Raw genomic sequence first — 12,875 nt, 5'->3', positions numbered from 1 at the left:
TATTCACTTCACTATTCACTTATTAGCGGAAAGATGTTTTCTTGTAAACAAACAAAAACTTATGCTTATATTAAGTGTTTTAGTTTAGTTTTTATTTTGTTTCACACTGTCAATTTTTTTCTAATCGCAATTAATCGCATGATTGTCCATAGTGAATCACAAATTAATCACACCTTTTTTTATCTGTTCAAAATGTACCTTAAAGGGAGATTTATCAAGTATTTAATACTCTTATCAACATGGGAGTGGGCAAATATGCTTGCTTTATGAAAATGTATGTATATATTTATTATTGTAAATCAATTAACAATACAAAACAATGACAAATATTGTCCAGAAACCCTCACAGGTACTGCATTTAGTATAAACAAATATGTTGAAATCATAACATGGCAAACTGCAGCCCAACAGGCAACAACAGCTGTCAGTGTGTCTGTGTGCTGACTTGACTATGACTTGCCCCAAACTGCATGTGATTATCATAAAGTGGGCATGTCTGTAAAGGGGAGACTCGTAGGTACCCATAGAACCCATTTTCATTCACATATCTTGAGGTCAGAGGTCAAGGGACCCCTTTGAAAATGGCCATGACAGTTTTTCCTCGCCAAAATTTTGCGTACATATGGAGCATTATTTAGTGACAAGCTATTATGACTCCTTTGGTTTCCTAGTTTCATATGCCAGTATCTTCACCTATCTTCATCTTTGACAGCTCTAATGATAATACAAACAAAAACACAAAGATCCTAACCAACAAAATCTGCTTTTAAGTAGGTATTTATTACATATATAACAAACTGATTTTATTTGATAGAACCTTGGGCTCGTGTGTCGATAAGGACGTCCACTCCCCCCTGCCCTCTGTCTGTAATTAAGCTCCCACACCTGATTCCAATAATCAACTAACTAATGACAAGCTGAAACTTCAGGATCAGAACAGCTCAGTCATCCTGCTACATGGAACTTCAGCAGCAAAATGTAAGTCTTTTACCTTCATAAATTAAATACGTTTTAAAAAATCCTAAAATTCAATCTTAAATGGGCCTTTTGTGTTAATTCTGCTCTGTATTTTAAAAATAACATGTTGAATGTTAATGGGGGGAGCAGAAGATTCATCTGGAGCCCATACGAGAAGAGTCAGAGAGGGAAGATGAAAAAGAAGGGGGTGAAACAGGAGAAGGAGAGGAGGAGGAGGAGGAGGATGTGGAGACAAAGGAGGTAATGGCAGAAGACAAGAGCGAAGAAGATGAAGATGATGATGCTCCACTGAGGGTTCTGAGGCCTCGGCGACTGTCTCGCTCCTTCAGCCGAGAGAGTTTTCTTCAAATCCAATCTAACCACAATCATCAGGAGGAAACGGCGAATTTCACCGAGACAGATTGGAGCTCACATTCGGTGGATTTAAATGATGGAGCTACTCCACCTCGGCAGACAAGGTTAGGATACAAGAAGATGTCCACTAGCGGTGAGCTGAGAATAAAGGTGAGTATTTTTTGGCACATTCAGATTAAATATTAAGACATGTGATAAAGAGATGACGCTCTATTGTTTTAAGGTCTCCAAGGTTCAAATGAAAGCACCTAAACCGTCAGTGCAGAAGAAGAAAAACAGTAAAATGGACAAGATGTCTCTGCCTGTGAGTGTTCATTTTAAGTAAAGATGTTTTAACTTTTTAAAAAATACATATTATAATGTTTTTTCACCAATGTCCTCAAAAAATGTTCCAAGGAGAAGCCATTTCCTGAGTGGCTGGTGGACCTGATGGTCAACATCGAAGAGGCAACGAATCACCAACTGGTGGTTGAGTAATGCTCCTCATGGGCCTCATAAGGTGAAACATGTAGGGCATGTCAGTCGGTGACCTTGTTTGTGAAAACTGAATGTAGGACACACGCGTCACAGCTAGAATGTCATGTTACGGGTTGGAACTGCCAGAGATTAAAGTCCATGTGCCAGTCATCTTTTCTTTTTTGTCATCAGTAAATAAACAAAAAGTAGCTAAGGTACAATAATATGACGTACTGACAAGTGTTGGCCGCATGATGAGAAACATGTGTTCTGTTAGTGTCAATATAATGATTTTGTTGTAGTTTTCTGAGTATTCAATAAATTTTTTTTTTTTTCCTGCTGTCTTTTTTCATTTTAAGTTTTGGTATGTGTGTCTCTCGTTAGAAATAATATAAATAGAAATTGGGAAAACATATACAACACAGACTTGATATCTGTCTAATGATATAAAATGACAAGTAAAAGCAAAGAAGAAGAGAGACCAAAGGTGTTTCTATATTCACATCTTTATTTAAAGGAACAGTGTGCAACATTTTGGGGGATCTATTAGCAGAAATGGAATATAATATTAATAAGTATGTTTTTCTTTAGAGTATAATCACCTGATGATAAGAATCGTTATGTTTTGTTAGCTTTGAATGAGCCGTTTATATCTTCATACAGAGTGAATCCTCTTCATGGAGCTGGCCGCCATGTTTCTACAGTAGCCCAGAACGGACAAACCAAACACTGGCTGTAGAGAGGACCATTCGCATATTTGCTTTTTCACTTTTTCACTTTGGCCGCCATAGTTCTCCTACACGGTTGGCACACGGGAGAAGTTTGTTTGCAATCTGCAACCTCACCACTAGATATCACCAAATCATACACACTGCACCTTTAAGTAAAAGGAATACCAACAAATATGTAAAAAAAATTAAAATACTCCAGTTAAACATCCAGCATTAAAATGTTTACTTAAGAGAAAGCACTTTAGTAAAAGCAAAATGTACAATTACCAAAAGTAAAGATATTATGCAGACAAATGCCCCCTTGTGAGTACAGTATATTGTATTACTTTATTATTTGTATTGATGCATTTACAGTATTTTAATGTATTAGTTGGACAAAGGGTGGTAATTCTAACTCCTTTATATACTGTTGGGTATTTAACCTACAGTATATACCTATAACCTATATATTTTATATAAAGGTGTATTTTTATGAGCTCATTGGTTTTGTGTGTACAATGTTATTCTGCTAAGTAAGTCAAATAAATGTAATGTGGTAAAAAGTGCAGTATAAAGTAGCACAAAATGGAAGTAGTGAAGTAAATTCCTAAATATTTCATTGTTTATGTTATTTAAATCCAAAAACTCTAAATGACTGTGCATGAAGGGTCGCAGCTCAATATTCATCTCCATCATCTCATCTACATATACATGCTGGAGTTTATTATAGGAACTTATGCTGTAATAATAAAAAATAATACTGGTCTTTAAAAGCATCATTACAGTGCATGGAGAATATTTTTGTAGTTCAGCACGACACATTTTGATTTAGTGGGTAGTGTTACATATCAGTTCTCTGTTTAAAAACACAAATGACAAAATGAAAAGGTCATATAGAGTACACAGCATGAGTGGTGTTGGTGTGTACATATATTACACGTAGAGTAAGTCGAGGTATCTGGCATTTGCCACACTATGACAAATACTACACCAAGGGAACAACAGTAACTACCACCGTCTTTCTTCAGACAAACATGTTGTGATTCTAGCAGAGCGATCCATAATGTCAGGGTTACGCAATGCCAAATGGGAATGATCTTGTTTATCTGTCTGCCTGATAACAGGAACCTTCACCAAAGAGACTACAGGGACAAATAGGGTTTTAGTGTGAAAACGGTGTCAAAGCACAATTTGTCAGCAACAACAACAGGGTTTTTATAACCACCAGTCATTATCTCATAGCCTAGAACTCCTTGTGGATGTTATCCATTACTACTTTCTTTAAACAGCAGTTGATTGTTTTCATAACCTCAAAAAGTAAAACACAAAGATCAGTAATTTGCTTGTCCAAAAACAGGGTTGTTTTGATGTACAATCACTTTATGTTCCAAAAGTCAATATTGACATGAGACCTCGTGAACCTGGATCTACGCACGTCGAGCAGGGTCATCCACCGTTTCAAGCGGCTTTGTCAAAGCTATTTTATTCCTGCGGCCGGCATGTCAATCATTAACGCCTCTGGAGGCCAGATGTCCATATAAATACTGCTGGTTCGGAGAAATAGCTTTAGAAGGAAAAGTACAGTCAAACTGAGCAGTTTGCAGAGGCTGAAAAAGAAGAGCGTATTTATCTGAAGATGTCTGGATTACATGAGAAGCTGACGTTGGTGGCAGCAGTGACTCTGGCCGTCTTGACCTCGGCCGGGTCGTCCCCGGTGGTGGGACCGGAGCCCATCCGCTGTGCCGCCTGTACGCAAGAGAAACTCAACGGCTGTCCCGCCGTCCCGGCGGACTGCAGGCAGGTGCTGAGGGAGCCTGGATGTGGCTGCTGCATGGCCTGCGCTCTGGAGAGAGGAGCGTCCTGTGGGGTTCACACGGCACACTGTGAGGAGGGTCTCCGCTGCACACCCAGGCCCGGCGAGGCCAGGCCGCTCCATGCTCTGACCAGAGGACAGGGGGTCTGCACTGAGGAACAGGGCCAAGGTAGTCTCAAAAGTTTCATGGTTCTCTCTTTTTCATGTGTCAGTATTTGCTACTTTTAAGATCTTAAAATGTCACAATGTGACCTCAAAGCAACATTAAAAAACTAACATTTCTGAAACTTATTTTCTACAGAGGAAGCAATCCCTGACCACGGCTCCCTGCACTACCTGTTGGGCCTCAACCTTCCTTTGGACCCCGAGGACACTACCGAGGGCCAAGAGAGCATCAAGGCCAAGTTCAACTCCATCCGCAACAAACTGGCACAACAGGTGAGCAAAAAAAAAACATCAACCCGACTCAAGAGTGAAGATGATTCAGTAGTCTGTCTTCATTCCACTAGAGGGAGCACTTGGTTTTGAGGAGCTGTGGATTGTTAAGAGAGATAATTGGGATTCATATCACTTTTTTTACGCAGTGAATATATGGTGCATTTGTGTTTCTGACTGTTGTCTTTCTTTTACAGTACACACAGGGTCCCTGTCACATTGAACTGAATGCAGCGCTGGACATGATATCCAGCTCTCAGCAGAGCCTTGGAGAGAGGTTCACAACTTTCTACCTCCCCAACTGCGACAAGCACGGCTTCTACCAGACCAAGCAGGTGAGAATGAAACAACACAAACTCCACCTGTTAAAAGAGATTCATCCTAAACCTATGAACTCCACCTGTTAAAAGAGATTCATCCTTAAAGCTATGGATGAGTTATTCATGCGGTTTCCCCCATCTCTGTTTCTCTCTCTCAGTGTGAGTCATCTCTGGTTGGACCGCCCGCTCGCTGCTGGTGTGTTTCTTCCTGGAACGGGAAGAAGCTCCCGGGATCGAGCGACCTGTTCGGTGACTCAGAGTGTCATCAAGAAGTCACTCACTGAAGGATGGATGGACTCACTCACATACACACATAGACACAATCAAACATGACTCATTAAGTGTAAATCTACTTGATGAACTGACTTCCTTTCCTAAAAAACACAACTCATTCACACAAAAATGTATTCCAGAAGGGGGAAATTTCCTCTCGTTTTATTTACATGATGTATGTATCAAGACTTATTTATTCTTACTAGCATTAACCATTTGTCATTTTTAGATTTTTTATATGTTTGCCCATTTTTTTCCCCGATTGTAAATAGGGCAACACTGTATACATTTGTGTTTCTGACTAAATAACTCCATTGCTCACAACCACAGGGTCCACAGCTCTGCCAAGCCCATTTCAGAGTCTTCAGGATCAGTTTTTTTTTCTAATTCATTCAGAACTGGAGCTGTGCACGGCACGAAACAACACAGCCGCTCATTCATCCAACGTGTTGACATTGTCTGAATGTATCTCCATTGGCGTTTCCTCAATGGGTATTGGGGGAAATACTTAAAGTGCCGCAAGTATGTGCACGGTGGCCAAAGCACAAACATATCAGGGCTCATCCAAGCCAGCGTGAGGTTTGGGATGGGTCCTTCTGCATTTGTCTACCTCTACTGGTCTCTGCAGGTCCCCAGGTTTAGCAGAGAATTTCTGAGGGCTCTTGTCAGCTACACCTTTAGGGACTTTTATTTTTCTTTTTTTCAACCTATTCTATAGCAAGTATTTATTATGATTCACTCATGTGTTTCTGCTTTTGTCTGCATGTGCAGTGGACCAAAAGTGTTTGTAAATTTGCCAGGGATGCTGCTATTTTGTGTGAACCAATGTACAGTATATATTCTTGTAATTCTGTGGATGTGAATCCTATTAAAATGGTATTTCATCACAACGGAGTCATGTTTTAATGTGCTTTTTTTTAACCGCCCAAAAAAAGTCTCAATGTAAAAATGAAAATGAAGTGCCTGGATACTTTTATACTGCCTTTATTAAGTAAAAATAGACCTCTGAGGGTTGCATTGTACATGCAAACAGCTTATTTACTTAAAGGCAAGTGATGAAGATGATCACTGGCTACACAGAGATCGGAGATAACAGTTTGTGGCCTTTATCCCAAAGAATTCAGCTTATGCAATGTGACAACAAAACAGTAAGAACCACAGTACAGATTAAAGGAAACGTCCCTCTTGTTGTGGCTTCAGATCCAGCATTAAAAAAAAAAACTTTATACGCACTGTAGTGTTTGAGCTGCACAGTCCAGTCCGACTCCCTGAGGAGCAACTGGAAAATATGGAATTCATAGTAAGGCACTGCATGCTTACTCTGAAGATATTCATATATACATATGGTTGTCTTAACCACACACAATGTCTTTATAACAAATCATTATGATTACACATCACAAGCATGTACACGATGCCACTTATTGTGCGTAAATGAAGAGCACTCTCATCAATGTTTGTGACAAATGTCTGTGTTTTATAATCGGAATAACGCTTCTGAGATCAATTCTTCTTCTCAGAAGATGTCCCACAGACAAAAAAAGCTTATGAAGAATCCATCCATCGCAGAAAAGTATCTGTGAAAACAGGCTTGTTTTTCCTCCTGGTACTCCTTCCTCTGTTCCCCTCTGCTCTGCCTCAGAAAAAAAGGTCCCACAGGCAACAGATAGAAATAGCAAACATCCATTTATCGGCCGAGCCATCTCTTGACCTCTCTCCCAATATCCTCAGTGTCTCCATTTGTTTACAATTCTCCTTCTTGCTTCTCACTCCCCCACCCTCCCTCCCTCCGTCCCGCTCCGCTCCTATTGGCTCTCAGAGTTGTAGTACTGGGCGTCTCCTCGCTCCTTCCCATCAAAACCTGGCAGGGGCTGCCCGTATTTGTCCACACACCAACAGAAGCCTCGCTTTCTGCCTTTGGATGGACGGCACTGAAAGTGAAGGAAGGGACAAGGTGAAGGAAAGGGAGGAGAAATAAGGAGGGTGGAGGATGGGGGGGTTTGGAGCTAAATGTGTAAACCCAGTTGAATATGCAGCATTATGAGAAGCCACTTTACTCAATGAAGTAGAACAGCGATAGTTAAGAGGCATTAATGGTCAGATTGTGCTGAGTCGACGCAGCCTTGGTTATCCAACGCGCTGTGGTATTTTGAGCCGCTTTTATGGTCTACCTCCTGTTACATACACATATAGAGACCTTTAAAGGTAAACAGAAACCTGGTAAAATATTTGCTTTAGTCCCGTTTGTGAACAACTGAGAACCGAGATCTATTTTCAGAAGCTGGTGGCCAGTACGAATCATCTGTTGCTGATTATACCCCACAGCTCCAAATTATGGGTACTACAAATGACTTACAGAGTCTGTGGAGCTACCCAAGGGCTGTTATTTTACTGCCAATTTTACTAAAGGTCAACCTCCGCTCTAGTAAAACATGCAGCCGTTCATTTCAAGGGGGTGAAGCAACTGTGTGCTGCTGCACAGAGCTGATCAGGATGGAAGATGTCCCTATTTAGTTCAATATTTCAACGGAGAGGCTGATCTGAGCTGAAGTAGGACTCGCTTATCAGATCACTGTTGCACAGAAAGTGTAGGGGGCGATGATGTTATCCTCACTGCATTTTGTGTACAAAATATGTATGATAAGGGGTTTTAAATTTGAGTACAGATATTTAAATTTTATGCACAGTTTATTGAAAAAGTGCATCTGCTTCCGGCGTTAAATCTGTCCTGTTTTTGTCCCTCTACAAAGACATTTACTGTTATTAAGGGCAGTAATAAGAGACGTTTTCTGCTTAAAATCATGCAAACGTCCAAATTAAACTGACCAACATTGAAATGCCTGCCCCTCCTTCAGCCCCTCAGGGCTCAGCAGCGGTACACTAGGTCCACTCTACATAAACAAAGACAATGAGCCTGGCGTTGTGAGGCTGGTTATGAGATGATTGCGGGTCGAGGAGAACACTTCCATTAAGCAGGAGGGACCGCTGTGTTATAAGAAGAGCTGCCTCGGCGATGCAGCGGCGCAGGAGCCCTAAGTGCCTCCATATGAATGCGTCAGAACCGCTCATTTATTACAACCCGATCGTGGGTGAACCACGTGAGCGTGGGGACGGCTGCAGCTCTATTTCGGTGCACGCCTCTCAAAAGTCCAGCAATTATGGGGGGAGCGCGTCGGGTGCCGGCGGCCACCTTGACGTCTGTCTCCCTGGGAGGGTTCCCGTTAAACGGCCGTCGTCCCAGCCGTCAACCCCACTGGGGTTTGGCCCCTGTGGTTCCCGTCTCCAGAGCCAGTGGCTCGGGTCTACCTCACTGGTGTGGTGGTGCAATGATGAGGCTCTAATGACTACCAATGAATACAGGAGGACAGCTACACATCTGTAATTGGGCTGCAGGAGACCTAAAGCTTGAGTCACCAGACTTCAGCGTTGGATCTTTATTAATGCAGCATGTAAAAAAGGAAATGTGGGTTTCCTTTTTACAGCCTTTCAAAGTTGTAAACAAATTGTACGTATTTTATCAAGTAGATATTTAAAGGAACCGTGTGTAACATTTCAGGGGATCTATTAGCAGAAATGGAATATAATATTCCAAAATGAAGCTTCGAAGCATTGTCATGTATTCGATCTCCAAAATCTCCAAAGGGAGCGGGTTCTCTTCACGGAGTCCACCATGTTGCTTCGCCATGTTTCTACAGTAGCCCAGAACGGACAAACCAAACACTGGCTCTAGATATAGAGTCTTTCGCGTCTTTACGTTACCTAAAGGCCATCGTAGTTCTCCGACACGCTTGTGAAACTGCATGAGCGGAGGGGTACTCGGTTGGTTGCAATCTGCAACCACACCACTAGATGCCACCGAATCCTACACACTGTACCTTTAAATAATGTGTAGCCTCTCATGAAATTGATGCATGAATCTATATTTTTTTAGCATACAGTCAATATGAAATGATGATGTGCTTTTTTACCTGCTTTTTCTTATAGAAGCCCTTTTTGTCACAGTTTGGTATGCGGAAACCTCTGGGGTTAAGAATGTCTGTGACCTTGAGGCCGCTGAGGATGCTCTCGATCTCTCTCCGACAGGGACCCTACAGATGAGGAACACATAAGCAGTTAGCAGCTGATGCCATTAGCACAAGCTAATATATCATTTTGCAGTGTGATTTTGACTTTTTTTTTTTATGTTAACAAAGCTGACTCACGCTGCATCACACACTGCTCCGCCGTAATACCTAAACAATGGTCGCCGCAATATGAAAGAGGTGGCGAATGAGAAATCAATTCTTCTGGCCGTCTTGTAGTGGCTTAGCAGTTTGCCAAAGCTGCTTAGAACTCTTACACTTCGCACAAAGGACGGGGGATAAAGTGAATTTTCGGAGAGCTCAAAGAGGGAGCCAAAAAGGCTTGTCCTCAAGTCCAAGTGCTCCAGTCACTAATCAAAGCAGCCAGTCAAAGCCCATTACTAGTGTGCGCTCACTTCTCTGGCCAAAGAGAAGATCAAAATAGCAGCAGGGCTTCCCAACAGGCACTCGCATAGGCCAATCCATCATTCGCTGGCTCCCAGTGCACCCGGCACGCGGACGCCTTGTGGCCAAACAACCGCCTGACCCAGGTCAGCCGCAGGGCCATCGTACCCGCTCGCTGCCATGCCATTCTACTGCGCCTGGTGCCTGCCAACCATCAGCACCGCCGCTACCAAAAACATTTCATCACCCGCAGGGGGGGAGAAAAACACCAAAACACAGAGGAAGAGGAGAAAAACATTCCTCCAGTGTGCTCTGAAGACAGGAAAAAAAAGTTTGGTTGTGGTACTTACATACTCGGGCTCCTGTTTGGTCTCTAGAGAGAAGTTTTGTTGGTCTGTGATGAGTGGTCCCGGGAGCTCCTCCATTTTAAAGCTCTGGGTTCTCTTCTGCTGCTCCCGTCTGAGGACCTCCGACTTGGCAGAGGGGAGAAAGGGGTGAGGAGGAGGTCTCGGGGGTCCCGCGGGTCTGTGGGTGATGTACTGTGAGGTCTGAAGGCCCGACCCGGTGGAATTCTTCTCCTCCTCCTGAGTCTCAATAATCTCTGCTAAAGAACAACATGTGTTTAATCACACAAAAAAAGAACATGATCTTCCATTTAAGGTAGTGTTTTTAATGGTAAGATGTATTGATTGAGATGGAGGTCAACTTGAGGGGTCAATATTTCCTGAGATGATATGCATCTTTTCAATTGGCAGGAAATGAACAGAAATATGCAAAAATGACCACCACTTAATTTACAAATGTGTTTCTACCTTCCTTTAAGAATGCAAGCTATACCTCTAACCTGAGAGTTTAGTCTGATTAAGAGAGGTTTACATCTTCACACCTTCCTCATAATGAGTTGCACCTCTCTCAAATTCTTACTAAGGCTCAAAAAATCTTTCTTTTTGTGCTTCAACCTGTCTCATCCTCCACCTTCTCTTTTGCATGAACGAAGAGATGGTTTACTACTCTCACTGTATGTCATGGAAGTAAGATTAACACTTGTAAACTGACCAAAAATGACATCAATTCTCTACTCATCTGCTTCTTATCTTCCTTTATGATTAAAAGCTTGTAGCTTGTGGCAACAAATACAAGTTTGTACAGTTATTTCACATTATATTATCAAAAAATCTTTCTTTTTGTGCTCCTTCAACCTGCCTCATCCTCTACCTTCTCTTTGCATGAATGAAGAGATGGTTTTCTACTCTCACTGTGTGTAACTACTCATCTGCTTCATATCTTCCTTGCAAGCTATACCTCTAACATGAGAGTCAACATTTAGTCTGATTAAGAGATAGTTTAGATCTTCACACCTTCCTGATATTGAGTTGCACCTCTCTTTTGCACTGTCAAATTCTTACTAAGGCTTCAAAATCTTTCTTTTTGTGCTTCAATCTGCCTCCGCCTTCTCTTTGCATGAATGAAGAGGTGGTTTTCTACTCTCACTGTCTGTCATGGAAGTGAGATTAGCACTTGTAAACTGACCCAAAAATTACAAAAACTATCTGCTTCTTATCTTCCTTTATGATTACAAGCTTGTAGGTTCAATGGTTGGGCAACAAATACAAGTTTGTACAAGTGAAGTGAGATTAGGATTTGTAAACTGACCAAAAATTACATAAATTCTCTATAACTACTCATCTGCTTCTTATCTTCCTTTATGATATGATTAAAAGCTTGCAGATTCAATGGGGTGGCAACAAATACAATACGTTTGTACACTTATTTCACATTATAATGCATATTTTAAGACGTTCTTAAATGTCAATAAACCAAATGGAGACATGTGAAATTACGCACACAAACACTTACCTGGCAGTTCATTGACAGGAGGAGTCGGTCTGGCTGTGAGTCTTCTGTTAGTCGCGTTTGCACAGACCCCCCGTCCCTCCAGCAGAGCCTGCAGAGGTCTGGTCTCTCCGGGCTGATGCTGACAGCTCAGTCCGGAGCCACATCTCCCGGAGTACACGCCGCACGGCTGGCCGAAGCTCAGCGCGCAGGTCATGCAGCATCCGCAGCCCGGCTCGCGGACCTTCTCGGCGCAGTCTTTGGGCAAAGGTTTGCACAGGAGACGCGCTCCGACGTCACACGGATCGCATCTGATAACAGGTCCGATCGCACCTGACCTCCTGACCGTGAACGATGCCAGAACAACAAAAGTCATGCAAAGTGCGCGAAAACAGGGATCCATTGTGTTGCGTCTGAGTGAGGGGGGGATCAGATGGTGTCAAAGTGAGGAAGCAGTCTGTCTGATCCTCACTGTGGTGGTGGTGACTTTTTCCCTTCTCATTCACATAAAGCCACCGGACAAAACATCTCAATATATATAGACCCCAGTGACTGTAGTCACACCCCCCGAATAGCTTGTGGTCTACTGATGAATTGCCTCGGCTCCGTTATACCATCAGATCAGAGCAAGTGCAGACCATGCAGGGGAATATAACATTATATAAATACCGGATGGCTCTTTAACATTTATTATTTTATTTTATAAAAAAAAAAATGCAACCCTTTTGCCTTTAGCTGAGGGATTTAGTTGAATAGCCTGAATACATTTCAATATATAATGGTGTGGGGATATTAGACACACATTTAAAGGAAATAATCCGCCAAGAGAATACACAGTTTTAATGTGTATCAACTCTCAATTTGAAGAGCCCATACACTAGGAGTCCAAGCATCTGCCATGCACACATTCACTCATAGGGGGCGCCAATAGTGTATGTGTGTGTACAGCTTTCTCAACTCTGCTGCAGCTCTATAACTTCTCAGTGATTCACTGACACTTGCAGTGGACTTAAACCTGCAGTATAGGCAGAATATTTTTGGCATCATTGATGGGCAAAAATTCCATAATAACCTTTCAGCATATTGTAATTTAAGTGTCCTGAGAGAAAACTGGACTTCTGCAACTTCCTCATGGCTCTATTTTCAGGCTTTAAGTAATCTATAGCCCGTCAGGGGAGACTTTGGCCAATCACAAGTCATTTCAGAGAGAGGGAGCGTTCCTATTGGCTGTGCTCCA

The 12,875-nt window shown here is 42.2% G+C and overlaps 2 protein-coding genes across 3 annotated transcripts; one reads left to right on the top strand and one right to left on the bottom strand.

Moving 5' to 3' along the window:
- Positions 1 to 4,055: 4,055 nt before the first annotated feature.
- On the top strand, positions 4,056 to 6,233 carry LOC141777293 (insulin-like growth factor-binding protein 1). Its single transcript, XM_074651428.1, has 4 exons — positions 4,056 to 4,480; positions 4,613 to 4,749; positions 4,944 to 5,081; positions 5,225 to 6,233. The coding sequence occupies exons 1-4, from the start codon at positions 4,135 to 4,137 to the stop codon at positions 5,348 to 5,350; spliced, it is 747 nt and encodes a 248-aa protein (XP_074507529.1). The 5' UTR covers positions 4,056 to 4,134; the 3' UTR covers positions 5,351 to 6,233.
- A 21-nt stretch (positions 6,234 to 6,254) lies between these two features.
- On the bottom strand, positions 6,255 to 12,133 carry LOC141777292 (insulin-like growth factor-binding protein 3). Of its 2 annotated transcripts, none has more exons than XM_074651426.1 (4): positions 11,663 to 12,133; positions 10,156 to 10,409; positions 9,308 to 9,427; positions 6,255 to 7,270 (listed from the first exon to the last, which is right to left on the bottom strand). In XM_074651426.1, exons 1-4 carry the CDS (start codon positions 12,039 to 12,041, stop codon positions 7,145 to 7,147), a joined length of 879 nt encoding a protein of 292 aa, XP_074507527.1. In that variant the 5' UTR covers positions 12,042 to 12,133; the 3' UTR covers positions 6,255 to 7,144. The 2 variants fall into 2 exon arrangements, with proteins under 2 accessions (XP_074507527.1, XP_074507528.1); XM_074651427.1 differs by having other exon boundaries at positions 10,156 to 10,406.
- Positions 12,134 to 12,875: the final 742 nt, after the last annotated feature.

Source organism: Sebastes fasciatus, chromosome 11, assembly GCF_043250625.1.
Source record: "Sebastes fasciatus isolate fSebFas1 chromosome 11, fSebFas1.pri, whole genome shotgun sequence".
NCBI classification, from domain to species: Eukaryota; Metazoa; Chordata; class Actinopteri; order Perciformes; family Sebastidae; genus Sebastes; species Sebastes fasciatus.
This window is presented reverse-complemented; position numbering and strand designations above follow the sequence as displayed.

What these genes read in the sequence shown, in the direction of transcription:
- LOC141777293 (XM_074651428.1), top strand. Translation starts at nt 4,135, where the DNA reads ATGTCTGGATTACATGAGAAGCTGACGTTGGTGGCAGCAGTGACTCTG. An exon ending in CACTGAGGAACAGGGCCAAG is followed by an intron (nt 4,481 to 4,612) that starts GTAGTCTCAAAA and finishes TATTTTCTACAG; the next exon opens with AGGAAGCAATCCCTGACCAC. An exon ending in GCAACAAACTGGCACAACAG is followed by an intron (nt 4,750 to 4,943) that starts GTGAGCAAAAAA and finishes TTTCTTTTACAG; the next exon opens with TACACACAGGGTCCCTGTCA.
- LOC141777292 (XM_074651426.1), bottom strand. Translation starts at nt 12,041, where the DNA reads ATGGATCCCTGTTTTCGCGCACTTTGCATGACTTTTGTTGTTCTGGCA. An exon ending in TCCTGTCAATGAACTGCCAG is followed by an intron (nt 10,410 to 11,662) that starts GTAAGTGTTTGT and finishes GTTGTTCTTTAG; the next exon opens with CAGAGATTATTGAGACTCAG. An exon ending in GCTTCTATAAGAAAAAGCAG is followed by an intron (nt 7,271 to 9,307) that starts GTAAAAAAGCAC and finishes CTTCACTTTCAG; the next exon opens with TGCCGTCCATCCAAAGGCAG.